Raw genomic sequence first — 25,304 nt, 5'->3', positions numbered from 1 at the left:
GAAGTATCTACTCAACTTCGTTGTCAAAAGGATCAATTTAAAATGACACATCGTGCAGCATCCAAACAATTTCTGGCCTAAATGTCGTCCTATCTAGACCACACAATCGTTCTCAGCACTGTTGCTTGTTTCATGCATTTGAAACCCATATCCACCAGTTCCACTCCCACCTTCATCCTCTGGCTATCCCTTAATCCCACTTGAATGATTCATATCTATCATCTAACAGGAAATCAATGATTGCACCATTTCCCCTCACAACTCCCTATCCTATCCTATCCTATCCTATCCTATCTTGCTAAACGAGTGGCTCTGGCCATTAAGGTAGTTGCTGCACTGGTTGCTACTTTTTTTAGCCCGTGCTGCAACCCACCCTCATTAACAATGAGGGTTTTTTCCTTGTTTCAATGGGTCTACTACTACTGGTTAATGTAGCGGCCCCCTACCTGGAGACGGGATATATATTAAGCATGTGAGCTCAATACTAAGAAAGCATAGATTACCTCACATGTAAGTGCTTATCTGATCCATCTAAAAGCTGTGTGTGGGAATCCCATAGGGCTGCAGTAGAAAGAAAGTCCAGAAATTATGTCCAGAAAGTGTGCCACTGCCACCTTCCAGCCTAAACAATAGTTCTAAAAACTGTGGCTCAAGCGGAGTTCTGATGCTTCTGAGCAGATGCAGGGTCCAGGTTATCCGCTCCACCTGAAATTATGGGGCTGTCCTCTTTAAGTTCATTCACCGCTCCCTTGTACACCAGAGCTCCCCAAACGAAGTTAAGTACTTTATTCATCAAAACATATATTATTTCAAACAACTCTCTGCTACCGAGCTCTCGTCATTTGTGTTAATCGTTCTCCTTGCTTTCCATACCTCAGTCGCCCACCACTCTAGGCCTTTGACTGATTCATTCATCCATCTTCGTCCAAGCATCAGGTTATTAGATTATTTTTTGCACTAACTGCACACCAAGATGACATCTAAAATATATCCATATCTTGCGCCCTACACAACACAGAAACATAGAACATGGCCGCTTTCAGATTATTCATAGCTGGCTTTTTTCTCCAAGCCAAGTAGAATATGTTATATTTTATTTCCCCTCCCTGCGCCCCCCCCCGCACCCTCCCCCCCACGCCCCATCGCCCTATACCTAACAGTGGCAGTGGCATGGTTTAGGAGAAAGACTGCCCTGTTTGTCAAGATTGGGGAAAGGAATTTAATCGCTTTGTCTACAAAGTGAGAGGTTATTTTGAGGTGGTATTATGCTACATTCTGTCATGTCTATTCACGTTGCACTGAAGCCCTATTGGGATGCTGGTGGTAAGGGCAGGGCACCGGGCAGACCAGGGACCCAGGCATGATCATTTAAGCCTTACGTTATTTTCTGCAACATGTGAGCTAGATATGTACTATTGTCTTCAGAGCTGGACTGAAGCCAAACTGTAGCTGCTCACTCACTACAATTGTCACACGATTGAGAAATATCCAAAAATGTGAAGTGAACTTCCGAATAAATACTAATTCTGTACAGGCGAAGTACTATTTTAAATTGCTAAATGTGATAAAGACCCTACCAATTATTTGACAGAATACATGTTTGGAACACATAATTGAAAGCATTCCCCGTGCATGCAGAAAAAACAGTTTAATGTGGCTTTAAAAACACGAGGAATGTTGCCTTTCCGCCCCATCCAGGCAGCCCTCACACATTCCCTTAACAGGAATGCCATGCCCCAAGAAAGCCATTAGCTAGAGGGTGTCATGTTCTGAAATCTTTCTAATTGAGAAATAAACCAGCTCTACTGCACCTGTTGAGTGTTCCTGTAGTCCCACGTCAAAGGAAAGCTTGTCAGTTTGGGATCTTGAAGTGGTCAGGCAGGTCAGGTACTGAAAAACACATGCAAGGCCATTAGAATAAGGAAGCACTCTACGTTCATGACCAGACCATGCTGTGAGTGTCTCATTCAGGAGAAGTGATGGTAATGATAGGGGTGGAGGGTTGCCTAGCACACAAGCAAGCCGAGCAGCCTCTGAGCTCACAATGGCCCTTTATCCTGCCTGCCCTCTTCATTCTGTTACTAAGAGGCATTTTCAGGCTCACAAGGTCTGAAAGTTGTCCTGAATGGCCACCGGCCTTCAACGTAGTGGTGTATTTTCACGTTTGGTTCCTTCCTCAGATACAGAGAAGCCCTCTTAATAAGATAACATAACACAGCATCTTGTGCGAAACTGTACAGTTCCATTACAGATTGACTAGTCCTCCACAGTAACTAACATTTACCCTGAACAAAACATCCATTATGTCCAATAGCATTGCCCCGACCCAAAGCTACTCAGTCGAGTCATCAATTGCCTAGACACTGATTACAAAGTCTGAAAGATGACGGACCCAAGTCCTTCTGGCTCTACTCTCCTGTCTCAATAACTCTCATACGCATTTGGCATTCAGGATTCCCTACCCCACTGTTTCACAGAGGCCTAGAGGGCCACCTGACCCAAGACACTTGTGGCTTGGCCTGCAATTTATCAAAGGGGTCTATGGTAATATTTCCAGCTCAGCATCTCATCAAGTCTTACAGATGTTTGGCTGTTGCTATACTTGCTTAACAAGTCTTAAAGGTTAGTAAATAGCTGCAAAGTCATACGGATCCACCCTCTTTCAGAAAACTTGGGAGAGGTGTTGTGTATACCAGAGAAAGAAACAGAATACTGTTATGGAAACCACAAGATACCATCACATCATTCATTCAGCACATGCAACCAATTTTCATTTTATTTCCAGTTTTCAATGTTTTATGTTTCTTAGCTTTTGCAGGATTTTGAAGGGAGGCGTGCAATAACATGCAGAATCCTGTATTTAGTCCATCATGTCTTGCAGAAGACACCTGTGCATGCTCCTACCTGTGCCTTTAGACCGGTGGTGGGGTGACATGGAAAGTTGAAGTACAAACTGCTTGGCTGATGTACGTTATAACACTGATCTGTCTGGATCAATCCACAAAGACTGGACTAGCCTTCAATTTTGATACTCAAAAGCCACTTGTACTTGATGATGAAATTAACAAGTGTGCCAAAGAAATTCCGAATTGCAAGGGTGATCTGTTGTGCCACTCTCTGGCGGATACTATGGGAGTCACCAAGCTGTCGGATTTGAGCGACCCAATTATGATGTTACCCAAATCCCTGCTGGAGTGCAGGAAGCATAGCTGTACTAATGTGTCTGGAATCCAGCATCATTGCGCCTATGATGTATGCGAATGTGATAGAAAAGGGTTTGTTTGTTTGTTTGTTTGTTGCATGTGCTGCTCATTCTGCACCTTCTATTGGAACGTGTATGTCAATTGTTTGTGGTTTTAAGTTATTTACTTCCCATTCGGTTGAATTATGCCTCACTCTTTCCTTTAATGTCACTCCTCTCTCCAGGGACCCACAGAGCCTAGAGATGGGCTCCACCTTTTAGATTTGGCTGCTCTGATTAAGTGATGTTTCTTCCATCGTTGCGGGTGGGGATCTGGTGGTGGAGAGTGGGGGAAGTTCTATAGCTGGTTTCTGGTAAAACCATCTAAATTGCTGTTACTAGTGATCAGAGTTCAGAATTGTTAGACTAAGGCAAACTCAAGCTGCATCTACAGATGGTGGATTCATGCAATGTAGGGGAACAGGGTTAAGCGTTCACAGGTGTAAAGAACTCACCATTCCGCTGAAGGAATGCCGGAGAAGGATTGCATGCCCATACAGCAGGGTCCGGTGGCCGCCTCCTTGCGAAGCCTGCAGTGGAGAAACGCAGATTAGCAGAGGTCAGCATGATTGTGAGAAGTGTTCTAGTCATTGAGTGCGCATCAGAACTTCTAGGCTTCTGTAGGCACTAGCCTGTCAGAACAGTTGCTGATATTCTTGCAGTCTTGCCTGACTCAGAAGTACTTTCTGTGACGTTGGCGCCCTCTGCATGCATTCAGCTGACATTAGTATTGCAGTCAAAGTTTAAACATTACACAATAATCCTTTGAAACTATAAATGTAAGTGTTTTCTCCGAAGTTGGGGGGTTCCCATGGGAAGTTTCAGACTTCTAACATGCAAATATTTATGGGCCACTTTTCTTCCATGGCACCGCAATATTCTCTTTTTGTGGGTGGGAGGATGTATTGAACCCCATTAACTCCCATTCCCTCCCCTCCCCTAGGCTATGCGCTGAAATAAAAGGTAAACCTAGTAGACAGCATCTTACCTTCCTGATAAACTTCTCGGAAGCATTCGGATCAAAAGAAACAATAACAGAATAATTTGCCTGAGTCTTAAAATCAGATCTCGTTGTACGTGATCAGTGGAATACACATTAAAGCACCATTTATTTTTATTTTTACATTTATAGCAGCGCACCAAACCCTCAGGCATCAGGGCGCTAGTTACAGTGAAGTACGAAGTGAACATTCTTAAAGTGCAGGGCCACGCATACAGGTTACATTACACAAGTGGTTCACGAAAAGCATAGTCTGGCGAAGCCACACCTTATAGTACAGGGGGCTACGTCAGGTACACAGACAGGTAAGGCAAAATCAAGTAGGTGTACAGTCTGGTGAAGCCACGCCTCATGGTACAGGGGGCTGCATCAGGTATACAGACAGGTAAGGCAAAATCAAGCAGATGTACAGTCTGGCAAAGCCGCAGGCTACATCAGGTACACAGACAGGTAAGGCAAAATCAAGTAGATGTACAATCTGGCAAAGCCGCGCATTATGGTACGGGGGCTACATCAGGTATGCATAACACGCATCTGAGACGGCGGATGATTTAATAGTCAAAGGACCTTATCAAGCAAAGCAAATGTCGGGTGAGGCAGGGCCATTGGCCTGAACACGAACAGCAATACATATTTTCCAGTGCTGTGGAGCCACCACCCTTTGGGTAGACCAGCATAGCGGGTGGGCGGGCTGGCGGGAGGACTGGAGAGTGTGACTAGGTCCTTTTGCGCGGCAATGGTGACAGCTGCAGTAGTACTGGAGCGGGGTGACGCAACACACTCAGTTCTGCACTCCAGGGGGATAGAATGACTGCAGGGCGAGAGGGGGGCGAACTGTGTAGCAGGACAGGTGCGGGCGGGTGAAACAATAGGGGCTCAGACGGCACAAGGTACCGCAAGACATTCAGAGTTGTGATTATGTAAGGCAGTAGAAGTTGCAGGCATTTGGGTGGCAATGAGTAAAGAGGTAACTGAACCACTATCATAACAACGTGTCGCTTAACATGCATGCATACAGCTGGCCAATGCAGAAGATGAAGCAGACATTTGGGGGACAATAGGCAGGGAGGAGCAATTGTGGAATACAGTAGGATGCATGGGCATGCAAGGGTCACTTTGTAGAGCGTGGGAGACGTTTCAGTGAGGTGCAGGGCGCTGAATTCTTCACTAAAGAGGTAAGGGTTCATAACAATGGAGTTGAGATTAACGGTAGTCCAAGCATGTGATCTGCATGATATGATATGATATGATGATATGATATGATCGTTTATTTATATAGCGCCTATACACAATTGGTTTCAAAGCACTTCAAGGCAAGGGAGGGAACAAGGGAAAATACAACCACATTCTTACAGGCCATGAATAGTAAGGATGTGAAATTAACTATCGTACTCGGCGTGACGACATTTCAGATAGTGCAAGAGCTAAGACATAGATAAGGAAGGGAGTGGTAGAGTGGGAAGGAAATGGAAACAGACAGGCGACTACCGTACTAGGCCTGACGACATTTCTGGTAGAGCCGGAGAAAAACAAAAGGTGAGGGAGAGGGGTGCAGAAAGGGAGGGGAGGAACAAAACAAGCAACTATCATACTAGGCCTGAAGACATTTCAGATAGTGCCGGAGGGGTGGTGGGGAGGAAAAAAACATTAATGGGAGGGTTTAGGAAACTGACGAAGTTGCTATCATATTAGGTCCAGGGACAATTCTGATAGAGTAAGTGCATAGAAGAAAGTAAGGGGAGGAGATAGGAAAAGGGAGAAAGGGAGAGGAGGAGAGAACAGAGAGTAAGCTGTCAAAAAGAGTGGAGAAGCAAGAGTGGAGAGCGAATACAGTTGCAGAAGTCAGTAGTAACACATGGTTGGTCTGCGTAGACGTAGCGGACCAGGGCAGTGCTTTACTGGCTGCACGGGTCCGGCCGTATGTAAGAGACAGGGCAACTGGCAAGGTGAGTGAGAGTGTAGATTGGGTGATGGGAGTGGGTGCACAGCCAAGGGTAACATCCCAGTGTAGGGCTGGGAGACATTTTGAGGGGGGTGGATGGGGAAGCACATGCAGCACTTGGTCTGTCAGATTAGTCTCTGAGAGCTCCTTATTAGCCGAGGGCCACCGAGGCGAGGATTCAGCATGATGATGGGATCGGGGCAGGCAGGTGAAGCATAGGGATGGCCTAAGCTAGATTCAGTGGGTGCATGGGATGGGCCACAGCACCTCTTACCTGACAGAGCTTCATAGGTGCTTTGGAGGATCATGCTCTGCAATTGCAGAGGGTGGGCAGACAAAGGAGTGTCCAACTGTGTTCTTTCTCTGGTCAGGCCGACAAGCCTGGAAAAGACAGGAATGAGGGGCCTTACAGCCGGTCCTTCGAGCGGTGCCGGCTTCGCTTCCCGGTTCAGTCGGGCTGCTTCCATTGTGTTACCCTGCAGCCAATCGGGATGCAGGTTGGTCACAGGCCCTCCTGGGAACTGAGGGTGCTTTAGCATAGCATCGCGCTCCACGGTGGCCATCTTATCAGGTCTTCCAGAGTCAAAGGGCTCTATTTGCAATAAAGCACTTGCTGGGACATTGAGGGTACAAGTCCCAGCAGTGCTTGTCGGAAAGTGAGAGGAAAAGACAGGAATGAGGGGCCTTATAGCTGGGCCTTCGAGCTGTGCCGGCTCGGTCGAGCTGCTTCCTTTGTGCTACCCTGCAGAATCGGGATGCGGGTTGGTCAGAGGCACTCCTGGGCACTAAGGGTGCTTCGGTATAGCGTCACACTCCACAGCGACCATCTTTTCAGGTCTTCCAGAGTCAAAGGGCTCTGTTTCCAATAAGGCACTTTCTGGGAAATTGATGGTAGCAGTGCTTGTCAGAGGCAATACCAGACAGACATACAGCAAGGTAGGGAATCTAATTAATTGACATGCACAGGAAGCCCAAAAGAATAACTGTTGGCTTTTTAAGGCCAAGATGTGGCTGGAGTTGAGTCCTGTACTGAGGTATGAAAAGGGCATTCATTGTCGTTGACAACCTAATTTCTCCTCCTTAAACCACCCTTATTTTCAAACCTCATTCAACCACCTCACTACAAATCTGTTTGAATCCTTATTCCTAATGAAGGAAAAGTGAGGAGGAGAAATTAGGTTGCCCTAAAATGTACCCGGTAGACTCCAATTCAGAACATTCCCATTTTTGATCCTTCTTATTTCTTAGTCATCTTCCTCCTTCGTCAGTCTCTCTTCTTATTAGTAACATCTCACACAGTCGCACTCATTACACACTGGCATGAAGAAAACAGAAGCAGCAAAACTCAAGGCTTTCTGAGTTGCAAGGCACAAAATGCATGTCTATCTCTAAAAGTATTGTGAACAATAAAAACAAACACGTGGCTATATATCCTTCGTGCATTTGAATTACATGAATCTAAGCACTATGTAGAGTGGCAGAAATACAGCACATTAGCACATGGATATCGTTATTAACTATTGGCATTGACTGCATTCTGAACATTCTGTCTTCAGCAGCAGGCAGGGAAACAATGCAATTTTCAGGCCAGATTTCTGTCAACGAGATTTTCCGTCTCTATGAGGGTCATGTTTATTGCTGCAACATTCTAATTAACACATGAAAGAGAAAGCAAAAACCTTGGGAAATGCTTTCACCTTCTTATAAATATGCTTCCTCAAATTATGGCCCTCGGCTTTGCCTTGGGCCATAACTTGATGGCAGGTCACGATCATGCGATAATGACACCTCCTTCAGTCTATAAGGCTATATTAATGTGAAGCACATCGGAATGAAGTAAAGGGGTTGACTGAGTGTTAAGGAGAAATTAAACTATTTTAAATTAGATGCATTAGATGATGGGGGTACATTTCAAAAGACATTTTGGAGATAATTTGGGGCAAGTAGGAAAGTGTGAAGTTAACGACGAAGCAATTTTGCTAGAACAGTTATGCCAGATAGCCGTGGCTCCTCAGCTCCATTGCAACCAGAAGTCTCACTTGAGACAGCAGCAGACATCATACCCATCCGTTAGGTCCAACTCACTTTCCATCACCAGTAACAGGCACAGTTTTGCAGTTCATATTGTGAGTCTATGGGAGAAGTATATTCTATGCCATGAATGTTCACTGTCTGCCATCAGGATCTGGAACCGGGTATAATTATAATGAAAGTGAATAGAGTATTGCCCACTGTGAACAATGTTGCCTGGAGCTGCAGTGTGATCTGTAATATGCCAAAGAAAGGGCTTCCGTTATCTTTGGAAGTGAGGAGTTTTCAAGATTTTGCTGCTGAAGTCCAGGTTACTTACAGTTGTTCATAGTACCTCTGGGAGGATTTGCAGAATTGGACCACAGGCTGCAGAGAACTCTCTGATCTTGACTTGTACACTTCCCTATTGGAACAGAAGGTGTTACTGTAAGGTGGTAGTTGCATCACAGGCCAGGGAAATGAGTTCTCTCACCCCTTGCCAGGTTATATTTATGTAACTCCACTAACAGAGCAGCAGACTGTACAGGGTGCAATGGCCGGTGCAGGGGTGGAGTGTAAGAAAAAGAAAGATGAAGCTGTTGATTTACCAATGAAAGAGCCCACAGCTTTGAGTGATGGGCAAGCATGTGTGTGTGTCTAGGAAGAACAGCAGGTCCATACGGATGTCGAATGCTGCAATGTGGTTGCACTAAGTGAATAGGTGAACTCAGTTTGCTATGTTGTTTCCTAACTGGTGGCAAGAGAGGAGCAGACTTTCTCTGTGGAATAGTCTATACACGCCCCTGCTTAGGCCTTCGGACGAGTGATACAGGCCTCCTTTGTTAAGATTAGGATAGCAGCAGAAGGCTGTAAATCAGTATAACTGAAAGGAAGTGGCTGAAGAGAATATGGCTGCTTACGATAGCGACCTGCTGAGATACTTGACCAGGAGTTTGCAGCCACAGCCCCAGTCTTGGATGGTGTAAATCATCCCATCATATGGAAAAGCAAAGACTGTATCCCCTTGAGTTAATAATTGGGCCTTCAGACATAGCCGAGACCTTGTCGGATCTTTGCATAGATGGTGATCTGCTGGTAAGCTGAGTCCTATCAGGAGACTTTTTTCCCAAACGTCCATGAATCAGGGGCCATCAACCTTTACATTGCCGCAGTTCACCCCTCCTGTCTAGTGCGGTGTGACGAATCAACTTCCGGGGCACCAGTGGTCCATGGATGAATATCGGTTACTAAACCATCAATCAACCCCACACCTCTAGTACACCAGAAGGGATCCAAACAGATTGGAATGCATTTAAATTATGAGACCTCCTTGTCCAATTTATGGTAATGTGGAGGGAACGGCAGGCTTATCTCCGCAAGGTCGTGGATCGTTGATTAGTTGCAACACAGTGAAAATACAATTATTACCCAATGATAAAAGGGACTGTCCAGTCAAGGGGTATACAAATATCTACTTTATTATTACTACAACAGACAGTTCTAATACACCACAATTATAACCCGCACTGTAAAGGAACACAGAGGACAGACAGTTTCACTATGAAAGGGATGCACTCTGGATACTGACAGGAAGGTAGTTGGTAAAGTAATCAGTCTTATAGTTTTGGAGAAGGACCAGCAAGGAAGAACCACAATGTACCTGGTGCTGAAGAAGTTCTTGGTGCTCGAAAGCGTTAAGGCGGTTCCAGGGCGCTTTGCGTGCTTGAGACAGAGTTAGTGGTGGGAGACAGCTCTGGGTACCAGGCAGCAGGCAGTTCAGCAAGCGAGACTGGACGGAAGTCTGCAGGCTGTCTGGCGCGGTGGCTCGGGGTCAAGAATCGTTGTCTCTGTGCTGGTTGGCACATCTGGAATGGTGGTTGTGGTGCCTCAGACGGCTCCGGTCACTGCGGAGTGACAACAGTCAGCAGTGCAGCCGGATGCGGTTTGAGGACTCGACTGTCTCCAAATTGTCTTTACAAAGATGGACGCTGGATGATGCTTGTGTGGCACTCCTCTTAGCTTCTTTGCATGGCTTGTGTCCTTTCAAGGCAGACGGCCAAAAACTCAGGAGGGTGTTAGCAGGCAACAGCCTTGTCCTTTATCCAGAGGCTCTCTGGCACTTCCCACCTAGGAAGCTTGCTGACAGAACCTAGCAGGGCATGCTGTGTGCTTGCTGGGTACCAGTTCTGGAGTTGCTGGACGGGTCCTCTGAGTCTGGTCTCTCTCGCTGTTCCCTGGGAGATGTTTAGTGGAGGGATATTACTTCCCTCTTGGAACTCCTGGCCTTTCTTCACTGGCGGAAGATGTAAGGTAGACTGTACCTTCAGTTTGGGTCCAAAAGAGTCCTTCTTCTCACTACTTTCTAAGTCTTCAAATGATCTGCTATGTGAGGGGTTTAGCCCTCTTTTAAAGCCAAATTGGCCCCAGTGATTGGTGTAGGCTAAGCCTACATTAATGAACCAATCCTGGGTCCCCACCACAAACATCTGTTATGCATGAGGTCTGGGCCAGAGTGCTCTGCAACAGGGCAGACAAGGGGGTGACAACATATACCTAAGTTATACCCATCTTCCTGTGTGTTGTAGATCAAAGTGTCTCTCTGGTTAACTGAGCCCTCTGTGACTCTTGATTGAAGCGCAGGTTTTCCCTTGAAGTATGTTCTAGGAGCAGACTTCCTGTCTCCCCCCAAACCACATACTTCTCCCCTCTGACAGGGGAGAGCTCTTCAGGGGTTCGCCTACAGTAAATAGTGAACCCAGACATGCATTCCACTGCCTTTCATACAGAGGAGTGGGAACTAGCTTCACACCAAAGGGGTGTTAGTCCTGCCTACCTTTTGTCTCTCTGGCAACCAAGCCCATTCGGCAGGCCTGCCTCAATTATTTCTCATTAGTATGCACTGCCACCAGCCAGAGAACAAAGGAATGCAGATCCATGGAGCCTTTCATATTTTAATTAGGCTGCTCATGGCTGGAGGAAGGTGTGCCTTCCCCCTTCTTGGAATGCTTTGATGTACCAAGGGCTGTCACATTCCATGTTAATATGACAGGGGAAGACAGCACCTGTAGTCTGTGCCTTCCCAGAGTACAGGTGACTATGCGTTTGGTGAGGGAAGCAGATGAAATGGGTGCGGAATGGCTACACTCATTTCTCGGAGGTTGGTCTCCCATCATTCATTTCCATTTATCAAAAAAGCCCAGGAGAGCTCACTCTCCCTGTCTGGATGGTCGAATTCCTCACATGCGGTTCATCTACAATAGCCTGCTATAGAGTGAGGGGTGGGGGAGAGGAGCAATGCTCATCCCGCCCTTCCCCCAAGACAAAATGCGTATGAAGAATTGGAGGCTAGGCCAAGTAATTGTGCTGTAGAATGATATAATGTATTCAACTAGCCAGATATACATTGCACTGCTGCTTGTATGTTTTTACTTTTGTTTCCAGATGGCTGCATTTCTCCTTGTGTTGTTAGTTTTGGCTCATAGAGCGGGTGTTAGCAGCCTGAATGAGACATAAAATGATACTTCTTTGGAGGGCTATGTTTATGCCAGTAGCATCATAAGTGGTGCATCTTGTGTATTATCCAAATCATTCTCATAGTACCATGATTTCCATAAGCATTTGGACCTGCAAAACAGCTCTCTGAATGAGGATGGATTCACTGCAGAAACCGCTCTACTCCCGGAGTAATAAAAACCTTGTAGGCAAATGTTCCTTCCGATCACTTGATACAGCCCTCAATGAAAGTACTTAGCTAGAGTTCAGAGGTAGCTACCCTGGGGGTCAGTTCACAGCTGTTAAATGGTCAAATGGTTATAAACCTGTCGCCAGTTGGAGAGCAATTTATTGACCCGACTGTACTAAGGTTAAATGTTCAGAGCACGCAATTAAACTGAACATATTATGCCTCTTTCTCGGGATACCCTTTACCCCATTTGACCATCTATTACTGCTGCTGAGTAACATTTATTGACCTGTAAATAACAAGCATGGGTGAAGCCAATAGCTCTGAATCTGGCATAGGTTATCTGGTGATCTAGTGTGAGTGGCAGGTAAAGTGATTGTGTTTATGCATGGCTCTTTTTATTAGTAGTAAAATGTTACTCCTTTTATTGGCATGATGTGTAGAAAATTCGAATGTAATGTTGCACACACGCATGCGCGCACACACAGACACACACACACACACACACACACATATAGGGCCTAGTTAACAGAAGCGTCCTTATAATGGCAAAAATCAATTGGAAAATGCTCTGTGAAACAGGGCCATAGTATGCCTATGGAAAAGGCCAGCCAGCTTTGTCAGTGTGTCTTTTTCATCTGTCCCCGCAAACTGTAGCTGTAGCGAGTGCAGTTGCTAAATGAGAATATTGGCATGTCTATTGGTTGCAGTTCACCTGCTGGGTTACTTGTAGCAGGGACTAGAATCTCACGAGTGCAGTTGCTAAATGAGACTATTGGGATGTCTATTGGTTGCAGTCCACCTGCTGGGTTACTTGTAGCAGGGACTAGAATCTCACGAGTGCAGTTGCTAAATGAGAATATTGGGATATCTATTGGTTGCAGTCCACCTGCTGGGTTACCGACTAGAATCTCACGAGTGCAGTTGCTAAATGAGAATTTTGGGATGTCTATTGGTTGCAGTCCACCTGCTGGGTTACTTGTAGCAGGGACTAGAATCTCACGAGTGCAGTTGCTAAATGAAAATATTGGGATGTCTATTGGTTGCAGTCCACCTGCTGGGTTACTTGTAGCAGGGACTAGAATCTCACGAGTGCAGTTGCTAAATGAGAATATTGGGATATCTATTGGTTGCAGTCCACCTGCTGGGTTACTTGTAGCAGGGACTAGAATCTCACGAGTGCAGTTGCTAAATGAGAATATTGGGATGTCTATTGGTTGCAGTCCACCGGCTGGATTACGGACTAGAATCTCACGAGTGCAGTTGCTAAATGAGAATTTTGGGATGTCTATTGGTTGCAGTCCACCTGCTGGGTTACTTGTATTACCTTTGATGGCCCAACTTCCCACCATCCCATATTTGTTAATCACTTGGACTCTGCTTAGAGGGAGAATGATGACACCACAAATTAACTGGCGATCAGGAATTTATAAAATTGCCTGTTGGGCAGAAATACATGGTTTCTCTCGCTCACACTGGCGTATTGAGCATGAGTTGTGTGCCAGCAGAAAAGGCTCCTGTGGGACGATATTTTAGACAAGCGTGGGCCTGCATATGACTTTCTGCACTCTGCACCGTGTCGGTTTGAGCAGTATTACTGGCCAATATATTTTGAAATGCGCAATTTGCAAAGTTGTGTCCCCACCAATGTACCTGTAGCATTACTTCAGCAGTTTGGCTTGAAAATTCTTTAATTGAGGAACACAATAGTCGGCCACTTCATCCTGTGAACCCCGACATATTTATTTCAAGGAATTAAGAACACTCTCTCTTTAATATAAACAACAAAGTGTATGCTCTCTCTATTTGAATGATATACTGTAAATGCATTTAATTTCAGGAGCATGTGAGCTACACACATTTTGAAAACGGAAGTTTAAATAGTTTCTTAGTCACCTTTGCATGTGCAAAGCTGACATTTGTATTTCCTTTACATTCACAATCGATGATGTGCATAGAAGTCTTCTAAGTAGACCTTTCAGGAAGTTAAGAAGGAATTATTTGAGTTGTGCACCACACAATTTGTCGGTGTTTGTGGTAATCATATACTTTCTAATCAAGTTGATGCCGGCGCATAGCTGGTCCCTCTGTTCTGCTTTGCTACCAACTTTGAATACATGAGTAGGCTCATGAATTTTTCTGCTCACCTGAGAAAGTCCTACTCAGCGTTTAAGCGAGTCCTCTGGTTCCAATTGTGAAGGCGCTGCAAAATGTTTTAAAGCACAAATCCATAATTTTGAAGAGTAAACTGAGACAAGTGATTGTTATCACCAAAAGGAACATGGTTCTGTGTTGAGGATTCCCTGTTAGCACGTTCTGCACAGATTCCCTTGTTAGGCACCGTGTGTGGTCCTTCTATAGGTGTACAACACACACAGAAGAGATCCGAACAGATTGGAAACACAAGCAAATTATAAACTTCCTGGTCCAATTTTAACTTGGACGGAACGGCAGGCTTATCTCTGCAAGGTTGTGGATTGTTGATTAGTTCCAACACAGCGAAAATACAATTATTACCCCGTGATAAAAGGGATTCTGAAGTCAAGGTTGTATACAAATATCTACTTTATTATTATTCAACAGACAGTTCTAGCACACTAGAAAATACAACCCACCCTGTAAAGAAATGCAGAGGACAGACAGTTTCAAGAAGGAAAAGGGATGCACTCTGCATACTGACAGGAGGGTAGTCGGTAAAGTAATTAATCTCAACAGTTCTAGGATACTTGGTTTCAATACAAAGGGAGCAATGGGCCATAAAATGTCACTAGGGGCCTTCGGAGAAGGGCCAGGGGGACAGAGCCACAATGTACCTCGTGCTTGTAGAAGTTCTTGGTGTGCAACAGTGTCCAGATGGTTTCAGGGTGCTTTGCAGCTTCTTCAACAGAGTTTAAGACAGGAGACAGCTGCAGGTATCAGGCGGCAGGCAGTTCGGCGAGTAAGGTTGGGTGGACTGCTGCAGGCTGGCCTACATGGTGGCTCGGGGCCAGGAATCGTCTCAGTACTGGTTGGTGGGTCTGAATCACTGGTCGACATTGGTAGATGCTTGTCGATGCACTCCTCCTAGCTTCTTCACTGCGCTCTTGCTGTCCTTTAAGACGGATGACCCAAAGCTGAGGAGAGTGTTGCAGGCCTTTTCCTTAGTTTGATTCGGAGACTCTTTGGCACTACCCACCTAGGAAGCTTGCTGCAGAGCCTAGTGGGGCACGCTGTCTGCTGGCTGGGTACCGGTTCTGGAGCAGCTGCAGAGTCATCTGGATTCAGCATCTCCCTCTGTTCCCTGGGAGATGTTTAGTGGAGGGATCTTGCTTCCCTCTTGAAGGTCCTGGCCTTCCTTCACTAGTGGAAGATGTAAGGCAGACTGTACCTTCAGCCAGAGTTCAATGCTGAGATCTTCTTGCTAACCCTTAAAAAAACTTCAGATGATCTCCCAAAAGAGGGGCTGGGCTCTCTTTTAAAGTCAAATGGGCCCCAGTGATTGGTGTAGGCTAAACCTACCTTAATGAACCATCCTGGGTCCCCACCAACAATCTCCTGTATGCCTGAGGTCATAACCAGAGTGATTTGCAACATTTAAAGGTAAAGGGGTGAAACATGTGATACTAAGTCCCACCCTTCTTCCTGTTGGTTGTGGATCAAATAGTCTCTCTAGTTAATGGGGCTCTCTGGGGTTCCTGATTAAAGCGGCAGAACACCCTTGAAGTTGCAGTGAGAACATACTTTCTGTCTCCATCAATCCACATACTCATACCTTCTGAATGGGTTCCCCCTGCGGGGATTGCCTACTGTAAACACATAGTCCTAGACATGACAGGTCACTGCCCTTGATACCGAGAGGCGGGGACTGGCTTCAGGTTGACACAGTGCATATCAAAGGCTGTTGGGGCTTTTCTTGTCTTTTGTTAGTCCTGCGACCAGACCTCCTGCGGACCTGCTTGAATTAACTCTGATTAGTATGTAAAGCTGCCACCAGTAGCTTACAAAGGACAGGGCAGATCCATTGAGTCTTTTTTAGTGAATTAGGCTGGCCATGTCAGGAGGAAGGTTTTGCCTTCCCCCTTCTGAGATGCCTTGATGTACTCTCGGATATCATATTCCAATTTATGACATGGGTAAAGGTGCCTGTGGGCTGTGTTCACGCAGAGTACACAGGTCTATGTGTGTGCCGTGCGGTGTGCACAGAAAAATGTGTGGTGATTAGCCCCACACATTTTCCCGAGGTACATCTACCATCATTCAATTTCATTTCAAATTTCAAGAAAAGCCCAGGGGCGCGCACAACCACCATGCGGCTGGTCGAATTCCTCCCACTGGCATTGTCAAATGGGGCTAAGAACTGGTTGAAAAAGAAAGTGCAAGGCCAGTCCTTACCCTGAGGATTGGGGCAGGAGAGTGGCCTCCAGCTTTTTGCCAGCATGTTTTTGTGCAGAGACCACTGTTATCTCCAGCCTTACCTCCAATGTCTGATACTTGCCAGTATCTTTCTGTTGCTTTCAGGGCTCCAGCTCTGGAGCCTCCTCCATACGCAGCAGACAAGAAGGCCTTGCAGAGCTGATGAGCAACACAGACAAGCATGTGCAACAACACAGAAACCCCCAAGACCACAGGGTACCTAAAAGAGAGAAATAGTTCTCCCTCAAGAACTAACCATGGGAAGGCTCAGAACAGGGTCCCGGAACATTGACAGGAACACTGCCCTTCCCGGGCTGCCATCTCCTTTACGCATGGAGCCTGTGTGGAAAAGTTGGGTGGGGAATAGCCTGCTAATTGGCTAGAGAGTAAGAGTGATACTGCAATGTGTGTGCCTGTGTGGTAAGTGTGTAGACCGATTTGTGCAAGAAGCGGTTGTGAAGCAGATGGTACTGAGTGTAAGGAGGATGTTTGAGTTGTTTGGAGAGAAAAGTAGTAGTGGCTGGAAGGGAGGAGTCATGGTGTGGAGGTGGGAGTAGTAAACTGGAGGGTGGAGTAATAGTTCAAAGGTTGGAGTAGTAGCATGGAGATTGGAGTACTACTGTGGAGAAGGGAGTTGTAGTGTGAATGAGGGTGAAGTAGAGTAGTCGAAGGAGTGGTACCATCAAATGCTGCAGGCAAGACCTAGGAGTGAGAATATCAAAGGAACATAAGATTGACGGGAGGATTGAGGTGGAGTGGAGAAGTGGAAGAGTAGAAAAGGGAGAGGAGTGAGTGAGCATGTTAACTGGAGCCTGAATCAAACAAGTTATTTATAAGGCCCAATACTAAGTCCCACTAGACAATTGACCACTGGATAGTGTAGGTAGAGTTAGGAAGTTCCAGAGGAAGTTTAGTGAGATAAGGCATTCAGCCTTTAGGTCCACGACATTAGTAGAAGATAGAACTAGGCAGTAGAGGTCAATCTTCTGAAACTACTGACCTGGGTCAGGGACACCTGGATTAGGGTGGAGGTTCTACACCAGACGAGAGAGCGAGGGACGGTCACAGGACCAACAAAATCTTTTAAAAAAACCTTGAACCACCTCAAAGACTTGGTTTGATTCTTGTGCCATCTGTGACAGGCAGGAAGTAAAAAACAAAGGTATCTTTCTGTGCCATCCTAGAACGGAGTTCTGGGTGGCTAAAGTAGTGGACTAATGGTGGTATTTCCTTAAAAGTAGAAGCAGTCGTACCCTTTAGTTCCCTCACTCTCGAATCACTATTGGGCAAATCCTCAACAGGACTACAGGAGATGCCATGAGGGGCCAGAAATGTGATGCAGACAAGTAGATGGAGTTTTCTACAAGTAGCCATTTTACTAAATAATAATGGTAGGATAAACAACCCTAACACTAGTAACTTAAATCTAATGTGCAAGGACACTATATTCAGAACTAAAGCGATGATGACAGTTCTTACCTACAGAAAGTTACCAATGTCTCAACTGTTCCTTTTCCACAATGTAACATTCCAATGACCAGGGGTTAGCTCCTTTGCCCTAGATTGCATCTTGTTCTACTTGACAAGTTAGGAGCTCATTTCCTCTTTATGAGGTTTTCTTTACTTTGCAAAAATAACACAAAAGAAAGCACAGTATTCACTCAGCCAGGGAACTTGTCCCCTTATCCATGGACTTTTCAAACTTTCTCAAAGATTCACAAAAAAGGTTTCCAGCTTTCCTGTGAACACCTCTTCTTAGTTCATGGAAGGGTTTATTCTCCTGCCAAAACACACCCTAGGAAATTAAAACGGATATTCTCTGTTAATCTGTTCCTTTTGTCTCCTTGGGTCCCAGGCCAGGTACTTTTCAAGAATGGGCCTCACCTTATTCATAGTCCTTCATATGAGTGTGAGTCCCAGACTCGCAGTGATGTATTATACCGGCTTGGTGTACTCTCTTCTTCTTCTTGTCTGTCTCTTTTGCTTTCAGAGTCCCAGTCCCTCCTATTCTTTGGCTCGTATGTGGGTGTGGGTCCCAGACTTGCAATGCAGCATCCCAATAGCTTGCTTTACTCTCCTGTCAAGCATATATTTCTTTCTGGACTGTCTCTGTTTCTCTTAGAGTCCTGTTGGGAAGGGCACACAGTCTTCCCAACCCCAAAGCGCTTCAGAATAAGGAAAATACCATGGAAGGTAATGTAAGAGACCAAGGGGGGGAAGGGTGCCCTTAAAGGCTTCTACACGATCATATCATTGCGTGCTTTATAGATGTAGGTCGTAAGCAGCAACAAACGCCATCTTAGATATTAGCAGCCATATTGGAATGTAAGGTCTAATCACAGCGCAGCAGCCAGCGTCGCAGGCATAGGCCGTGAACATGAGGGGAAGGAATAGGTTGCATCCTAAGCACAGATGAGGAAGGCCAGAGACACAGAGATCCATAAACCCTTGATTGTCCTAAAATGTTGGCAACCTTCGTGCTCTGGGAAGAATGTGCCCTGCAAGGCCACGTGAGGAGGGCAATGTGGCTTTGTATGATACAATACCCTAAGCAGGAGGGCATGGGTCTCTGACCCCCACCAGTCCCAATTCTAAGTTATAGCACCCAAATGCCCTAGCCTTAAGACCCCTGAATTCCAAGGTACCAGCCAGCCCCAGACCACTGATCATAAATCTGTTAGACCCTGATCGATCAAAAAGATCATTAAGCAGGGCTTTTCTGCCTTCAATTCTAGGTCAAGTGATTTATGCTGTGAGGTGCAGGGAGGGAAGAAATTATAGCCCAGAACGAGAGTAGAAGAACTAGGAGGGGTGCCGGCCTGTCTGGGAGTGAGTGAAGTGTCTGAGTCAGTATGACCTCGGCTTTCTTCCTGGGCCCCTGTCTGCTCATACCAGGTGCACTGCTACATAGATAGAGATGTATTGTTTAGTTTGCAAATAAATTGACAATTACTCAGCTTGAGACCGGTGATGAATGCAGCATCACACATGCGGGAGGAGATGGACAGACGGGTCTGGGACCAATGGCCTGACATCCCCTATGGAGCAGGCCTTCCATGTATAGGGTCTCACCAACCAGCCGGGCAGGTTTTCACTTTATGTAATGATGTCACTGATGATGCTTTGTACCCTCATAATGTGCTGCTCATGCAGATTTTGCCAGAATGTTCTGCGGCAGCAAAGATCTTTGTTTGCACTTTCCATTTTTGTGTGGACTTGTTATCCTTGCAAGTGGTGTGTTGGGCCTTTTTTGTCTAGTGGGTAGTATTTTTTCTGGTGTGACTGTCACAGGGGCTTTCCTACAGTCCCAGACCCTCCTATTCTCTGGCTCTCATATGGGTGCTGGTCCCAGACTTGCAATAATATCTCTTGCCTGCTTGCTTTACTCTCCTTCCAAGCATACAATTGTTTCTCTCTCTCTGTTACTCTAAGGGTCCAATTCCTTGAGGTCTGTAGTTCCTCGATTCCTCCCGGACCTCTAGCACCACTCTGTCTGCCCGCGTACCTGTTTGTGTGGTTCGCATCTTCTGAGCGGGAGTGCTCCACTATGAGGCTCCAGTAGGGTTAGTGTGCTCTCTGGGGTCAGCGGCGGCTCTGCTAGTTACTCCTTTCTCAGGCTGTGCTTTCTGTCTCCAGCCACGTTCGGGTATGTCCTCTGGTTGGTCACTGCTTCCTTCTCGGGCTGCGCTTTTGGTCTCCAGCAGTTTCACAATCTTTAGGATACCCAGAGGGTTTCTTAGGCAGCGGTTGGTATAGTTCCTTCATTCTGGACTTCCTTCGTGCTCCCATTCGCCTATGTGCACGGCATCTCGTGGTGTGTTTCCCTGTTTGCCGGGTCAGAGTTTTCCCGTATTTCCTCTCTCCATATTGGTGTCCCTCTGCTATTTTGTATTGCCTTTGACCAATCAAGTGCTGTGAGAGACTAGAATGTTCAGTCCGGTACTCTGGAGTGATCGTCATACTCCTGGTCATCGTCTTCTTCACAGTACTTGCATTGGAACTATATGGAAAGCAAATTGTGTTCTCTGGTGCCTTAGACAGGTCTAACATTCTAGGTTGGCTGACTTTACAATAAATGATATTGGCACTGGTTGGAAAGAGGGAAGGAGAGTTTGGCTTTGGGAAAGAGGGAGAGTGGAACAAGTTGGAAGTATACCGTGTCCTCAGCGGATGGTTGTCCCTAATCCAATAAGGAGCTTCCTCTCCCATGTTATCCTCCCCCTGTGCACCACCCCCAGGGGGAATACTCTACTGTGCCTACACTGCCCTGGCCCCATGGGGAAGGTCTCTGCCTAGGGGAGAAGGGACGACATCCGCAGATTCGTCACAGTATCCTACTTAAACAATTATCTGAACATGACCTACAAACCGCAAAGCCCACTTTCGTGACTGACATACACTGGGGAAGGCCAGTGGGAGTACCAGAGCAGAACCAAAAATGAAAGCAGGAAAAAGAAAATAATGCATGCAAGAGAGGTGTGTAGTTTGCTGCAACAAGGGCGAAACATGTTTGGGGATGCTTGTTGTCTCGCGCAGAAGGGATGTGACCTAGCAGTTCGGGCTGGACTGCCCCTTTTGGGGTGGGGCCAAGCCTGATTTGTATATGGTCTTTCCCCTTCTGTAATGGCTTGGCAGGTGAAGAACGATGGTCTGGAGGGTTGCCCCGAGCAATACCAGTGGTTAAGATTCAGTCTAAACCTTCCAGCCATCACCTCTTTGTCAACACACAATAATAACATGGCTAGAACAACTATTAAACTCTCAGAGATATCAGAAAATTAAGAAGACAGTCACAAACACTTCCCTATTGACTTAAAGATCAATACAAGACCACCCCATGTTTGCTGGTTCGGTTGACACTCAAAATGGAATACCCATCATGAAAATCCAGGTCCAAGACCAGACGTGGAAGCTTTTTTAAGCCAAGATTCAGCGAGAAGTAAAACGTGTGCATTGATGGGGCATACAAGATTAGAGATGGGTCAGGCATCTGTACAGTGGATCAATCGACTGTGAAGAAGAAGAGGATTGGTAATGAGAGGGAGTGAAACTACACTAAAGTATGGGGCACAGGTGAATGGTGTCATTTTAGAAGATCTTTTACAAGTCTTTCTCCATCTTTGAACAGTTTGCAACACATGTGTTCTACCACACCACCAGTTCCATATTTGGCTTTATTGCGAGCATATATCCGTTCATTATAGAGGGAACAGAACTGTTGCAGATCGCAAGGACATTGTGCACGTGACACGGGGTTTTTTCTGAACACATAACAAGTAGGTAGTGGACATAAATATACAAGCAGCTGGTTTCATGAGGGCACTCTTTCACCAGTCGGCTGACGATTACATTTTGGAGCTGACAACAGAGCAGATCCGACTGAGGATGGATTACAAAGGCCTTTGGCACGAGGGCTCCCTCTCTGTAAAACAGGCTGGCGATTAATTATTCATTAACCAACGCGTGTTCACTAGTATGAATACAAGTGAACCCACTTAGGAAATTAGCAAGATCGCCACTACTGGCCGAGGATGAAAGCTCCTTATCCAAACAGGACGGCAAAGATGTATGTATGTGTTTCCAGGGGGCATTACCATTAGCTCAGCCCGTTGCAATGATTTTTCTTTGTACAAAAGAAAGGGGGGGGCTCTTCGCAAGTCCCTCGTGGGCTTGTGTGCGGGGGTCCCGTATGGAGCATCGCATTCATTCACAGTCTTAGACGATTGTTTACAGTGTAAGCGGTCGCCCTGTGGAACGGAATCACCAAGGTTCGCCCGGGCACTGTTGGTAAACTTGATGAATCTGATCTCCCCGGACCATTCGATGTGGTGCGGAATCCCGCTTCAGAACAATGACAGCTGCGCTTCCTTGCAGGGATTTGTACTCATCCCGAGCACTGCTAGGATGGATCTTCTGGAGCAAACTATAAAACCACGTGGATACAAACACTGGCCTTTGCCTGCCCTTCACAACTATGTAAAACACGCAAGGCCCTTTTTCGTGGCCAAGAACTAAAACGTTTTGTGGAAAAGGAGTAAAAAGACGATGCCCCTTGGAGCATGCTTTTTGCTTCTGTACTGAGTTTTTCTTCTAAAGATTCAGGGCCTGACTTACAAATCGTTTTCGAATGGAGTTTTCCAATAGTAAAAGGCTTTTTTGCATTAGTCATTACATTTATTTCAGCCGTAGGGCCATAAAAGTACATACCAACACACATAGAATTACAATAATCAATATCCTTTCATAATATAATATTTGCATTTGTCCCAGAGGCCCACACTTTGCCTTCCGGCCCATTTCTCGACTAAAGAGCAGTTGAAGTTCCACGTGTCCCTGGCCAATTACAATTGCCCTAGGTCCATAGCCCCAGTGGTGTTGCATTGCTGCCAGACAACACAAAATGATAAGGCCTGGTTTCAAGGGGTTAAGCTGGGTTGTAATGGGTGCAGGGGCCAATTAGAATCATACTCTTGGGCGTTTGGCAGCTGGTGCCCAGGGTGCCCTTGGCCACTCTCTGGTGCCTGAATTCTATTTGGAGAAAGTCACAGATGCTCTTCCCCGGGTTATGGGGTCTGGTGCAATTTAGAATGACCTCCTGGTTAATGAATGAACAGCCACGTACAGTAGGAAGTCAGTGTGTACATTTGTTTGTGAGCATATCCCTGGATTCCAATTGGTTTGGGGACATTGTGTGGGTACACTATGCCCCTCTTTGGGCCCCCCTCACCTTGCTGTTAATCATAAACTCCCCAGACTGTGATCCACTATCCCTAGGACAGGCATTGTTAGAGACATAGGGGGTCATTCCGAGATTACAGCTAGCCATGGTGCTATTAGCACCATGGCTGCCTCCAATACCGGGTCCGGTCTGGTTGAATGGGGACTTGCCGGGACATTCCAACCTGTGCGGACCCGGTAAGTCCCCATTCAGCCAACCATTCCCCATTCCCATTTGAGCCCCCACAGGGCTCAATGGAAATGGGGAAGGCGCTAATTACGGGCCCTCAAATAGCAGGCCCGTAATTAGCGCCCTTGTCCCTTAGCGGGACCTGCTAAGGACGTGTGGTCTGACCCCAGAATTGGGTGGTAAGGGTTTATCTGCACCAGTCTCCTTACCGGTGCCCGGTAAACCTTACGCCCAACTGAGACCCCTAGTTTCGGGCTGCATAACCTGACCTACTAGCTGGTTTGTGATTATTTTGATTGGTGCTAGGTGCATAATCTGCCCGCCAGGGTGTAGTCTGCTGGGGCAATTGGGCAACTTGGTTCCATGGTCTTGGAATTGACACAGGTAAACCAGATTGAGTAGCGGCCTGGGGCACCTGGTTAGTCAAGGACTGGTTAGGAACATTGATTTCTCCATTTGTCCGAATAAGACCCAAGCCCATCATACAAGTGCTCTTTATATTGGTATTTGTGAGGGCATCAGATTTACTATAGGCTACATCCCTAGGAGGTTGGTTAGCCCCTATGGCATCTACCAATCCCAAAGTGCCCCACCCCCCAGAGCTCCACCCTCCGTCGTGCTTCTATAATGGCTAGGGACAGACTCTTTAGGACAGGATGAGGGTGCATTTACATACACAGATCATGGGTGTTCCCTCGGTGTCTGACGCAGCAGTGTGCCCAGTGTGTCAGCCAGATGATTTAGGGGACACAGGAGGCTAAAACTCAGCATTGGGTTTCTCTCAGGGCACAAATCTGGATCTTTTTTATTCAAGGCTATGCCTATCAGGGGGGATTGATATCAAGGGCAGCATCCGGGGCAGGGCGCTGTTTACCACCACCCCCTCAGGTTCCTTTAGAGCCATTGGAGAAGCCACCCTATTCAGGGCTGAGGATGATGCCCACGTCTTGGAATCTGGTTTGGGCCCTCGCAAAATTGGAGCCTTATTGTCCTTATGCTCTCTCGTTGGACTTTTCCTGGTTAGCTCCCCCACCCCAGTATACAGTTTGAGGGTGGGTTTGGTGAGTGGTTCAGGCCCATGCTCGCCAGCAGAGACACGGACACAGCCGCTGGTTCATTTTTGCCCATGATGGGGAAATCAATAGGGGTGGTGTTGGGACTCATTGATGGATAATTGTTAGGAGTCAATAGCTGAAGTGATTAAGGCTCTTCCATGTCCACCCCCTGCCCACCTTCACAGGGTTTGTGCCCACCCGGAGCACTAGATGGGTCCTCGGTCAGTGATAGGTCAGAAACAGCAGTGTCTGCAGGGTTCGGCCTGGTCAGGTGATCAAGGGCATGAGTGATCTATGACAGCAGTGTCTGCAAGGTTGGGTCGGGGTATGGATGGTCGCTCTGCCACTGCTGAAAAAATGTATGGTTTGTCCCATAGGATAGTGGCTAGCTCCCCTCAAATAGCCTAGTTTTTACTAAGGAAATGCCGAATGTCTTAAATCAGGGAGTACGCCTCTCCTGTGAATTTTATGGTGCTATGGACTTTCTTCTTAGCAGCAGCAATTCCGTCACCATATAGTGGGGGGTCCGTCACTATTTGCAGCATGACGGTCAGTATTTGCCGTTTGGTCACTGCGCCGCCTTGCATGGCGAGACATGGGTAGAGCAGGAGGTGAAGCAAAGGTAGTTAAGCATGATGTAGAAATGTGGAACTTTGTTAGGATGGATTGTTTTTGTCTCATGGGCAAGCAATCTGGCAAGGGTGCAGTCACACACTCCACACCCCCAGCCTGCCCCAGTCAGCCCCGCTCATTCCTTGGTCGCTCATCTGCGTAGGTGCTTCACCTGTTGGGGGATCTGGGTATGGGGAAGCTCGCCCAACTTGGACAGTTGAAGAGTCCAGGTTCCAATCCGGTCCAGGCCCAAAACCAGGTCAAAGCACTCGATCCAGTCTGCAGGAGGGACATCAATAGATTGTTCATCCGGTGGGCTCCCATTAGGGAGTAAACACCCTGTGGGAGAAAACACCTGCGCCCTTTCCCCCCATAGGCTTCACCCTCGCGGGGTGCTAGGGGGAAGGGTGCCGGGAGAATTTTAAGAAATGCTGTGGAGGGTGGGCGGGGATTGTTGGTGGTG

General features: G+C 46.6%; 1 protein-coding gene across 7 annotated transcripts in view; it reads right to left on the bottom strand.

Moving 5' to 3' along the window:
- Positions 1–25,304, bottom strand: part of RYR3 (ryanodine receptor 3) — a 1,751,462-nt gene that overhangs the window by 1,255,518 nt on the left and 470,640 nt on the right. For all 7 annotated transcript variants that reach the window (XM_069638568.1, XM_069638566.1, XM_069638573.1 and 4 more), the window contains 2 exons: positions 3,697–3,771; positions 1,812–1,890 (listed from right to left, as the gene is read on the bottom strand). In XM_069638568.1, the coding sequence (XP_069494669.1) occupies positions 1,812–1,890; positions 3,697–3,771 (154 nt within the window). The remainder of the gene's footprint in view (positions 1–1,811; positions 1,891–3,696; positions 3,772–25,304) is intronic.

Source organism: Ambystoma mexicanum, chromosome 14 (genome assembly GCF_040938575.1).
Source record: "Ambystoma mexicanum isolate Mex_15411 chromosome 14, UKY_AmexF1_1, whole genome shotgun sequence".
Classification (NCBI taxonomy): domain Eukaryota; kingdom Metazoa; phylum Chordata; class Amphibia; order Caudata; family Ambystomatidae; genus Ambystoma; species Ambystoma mexicanum.
This window is presented reverse-complemented; position numbering and strand designations above follow the sequence as displayed.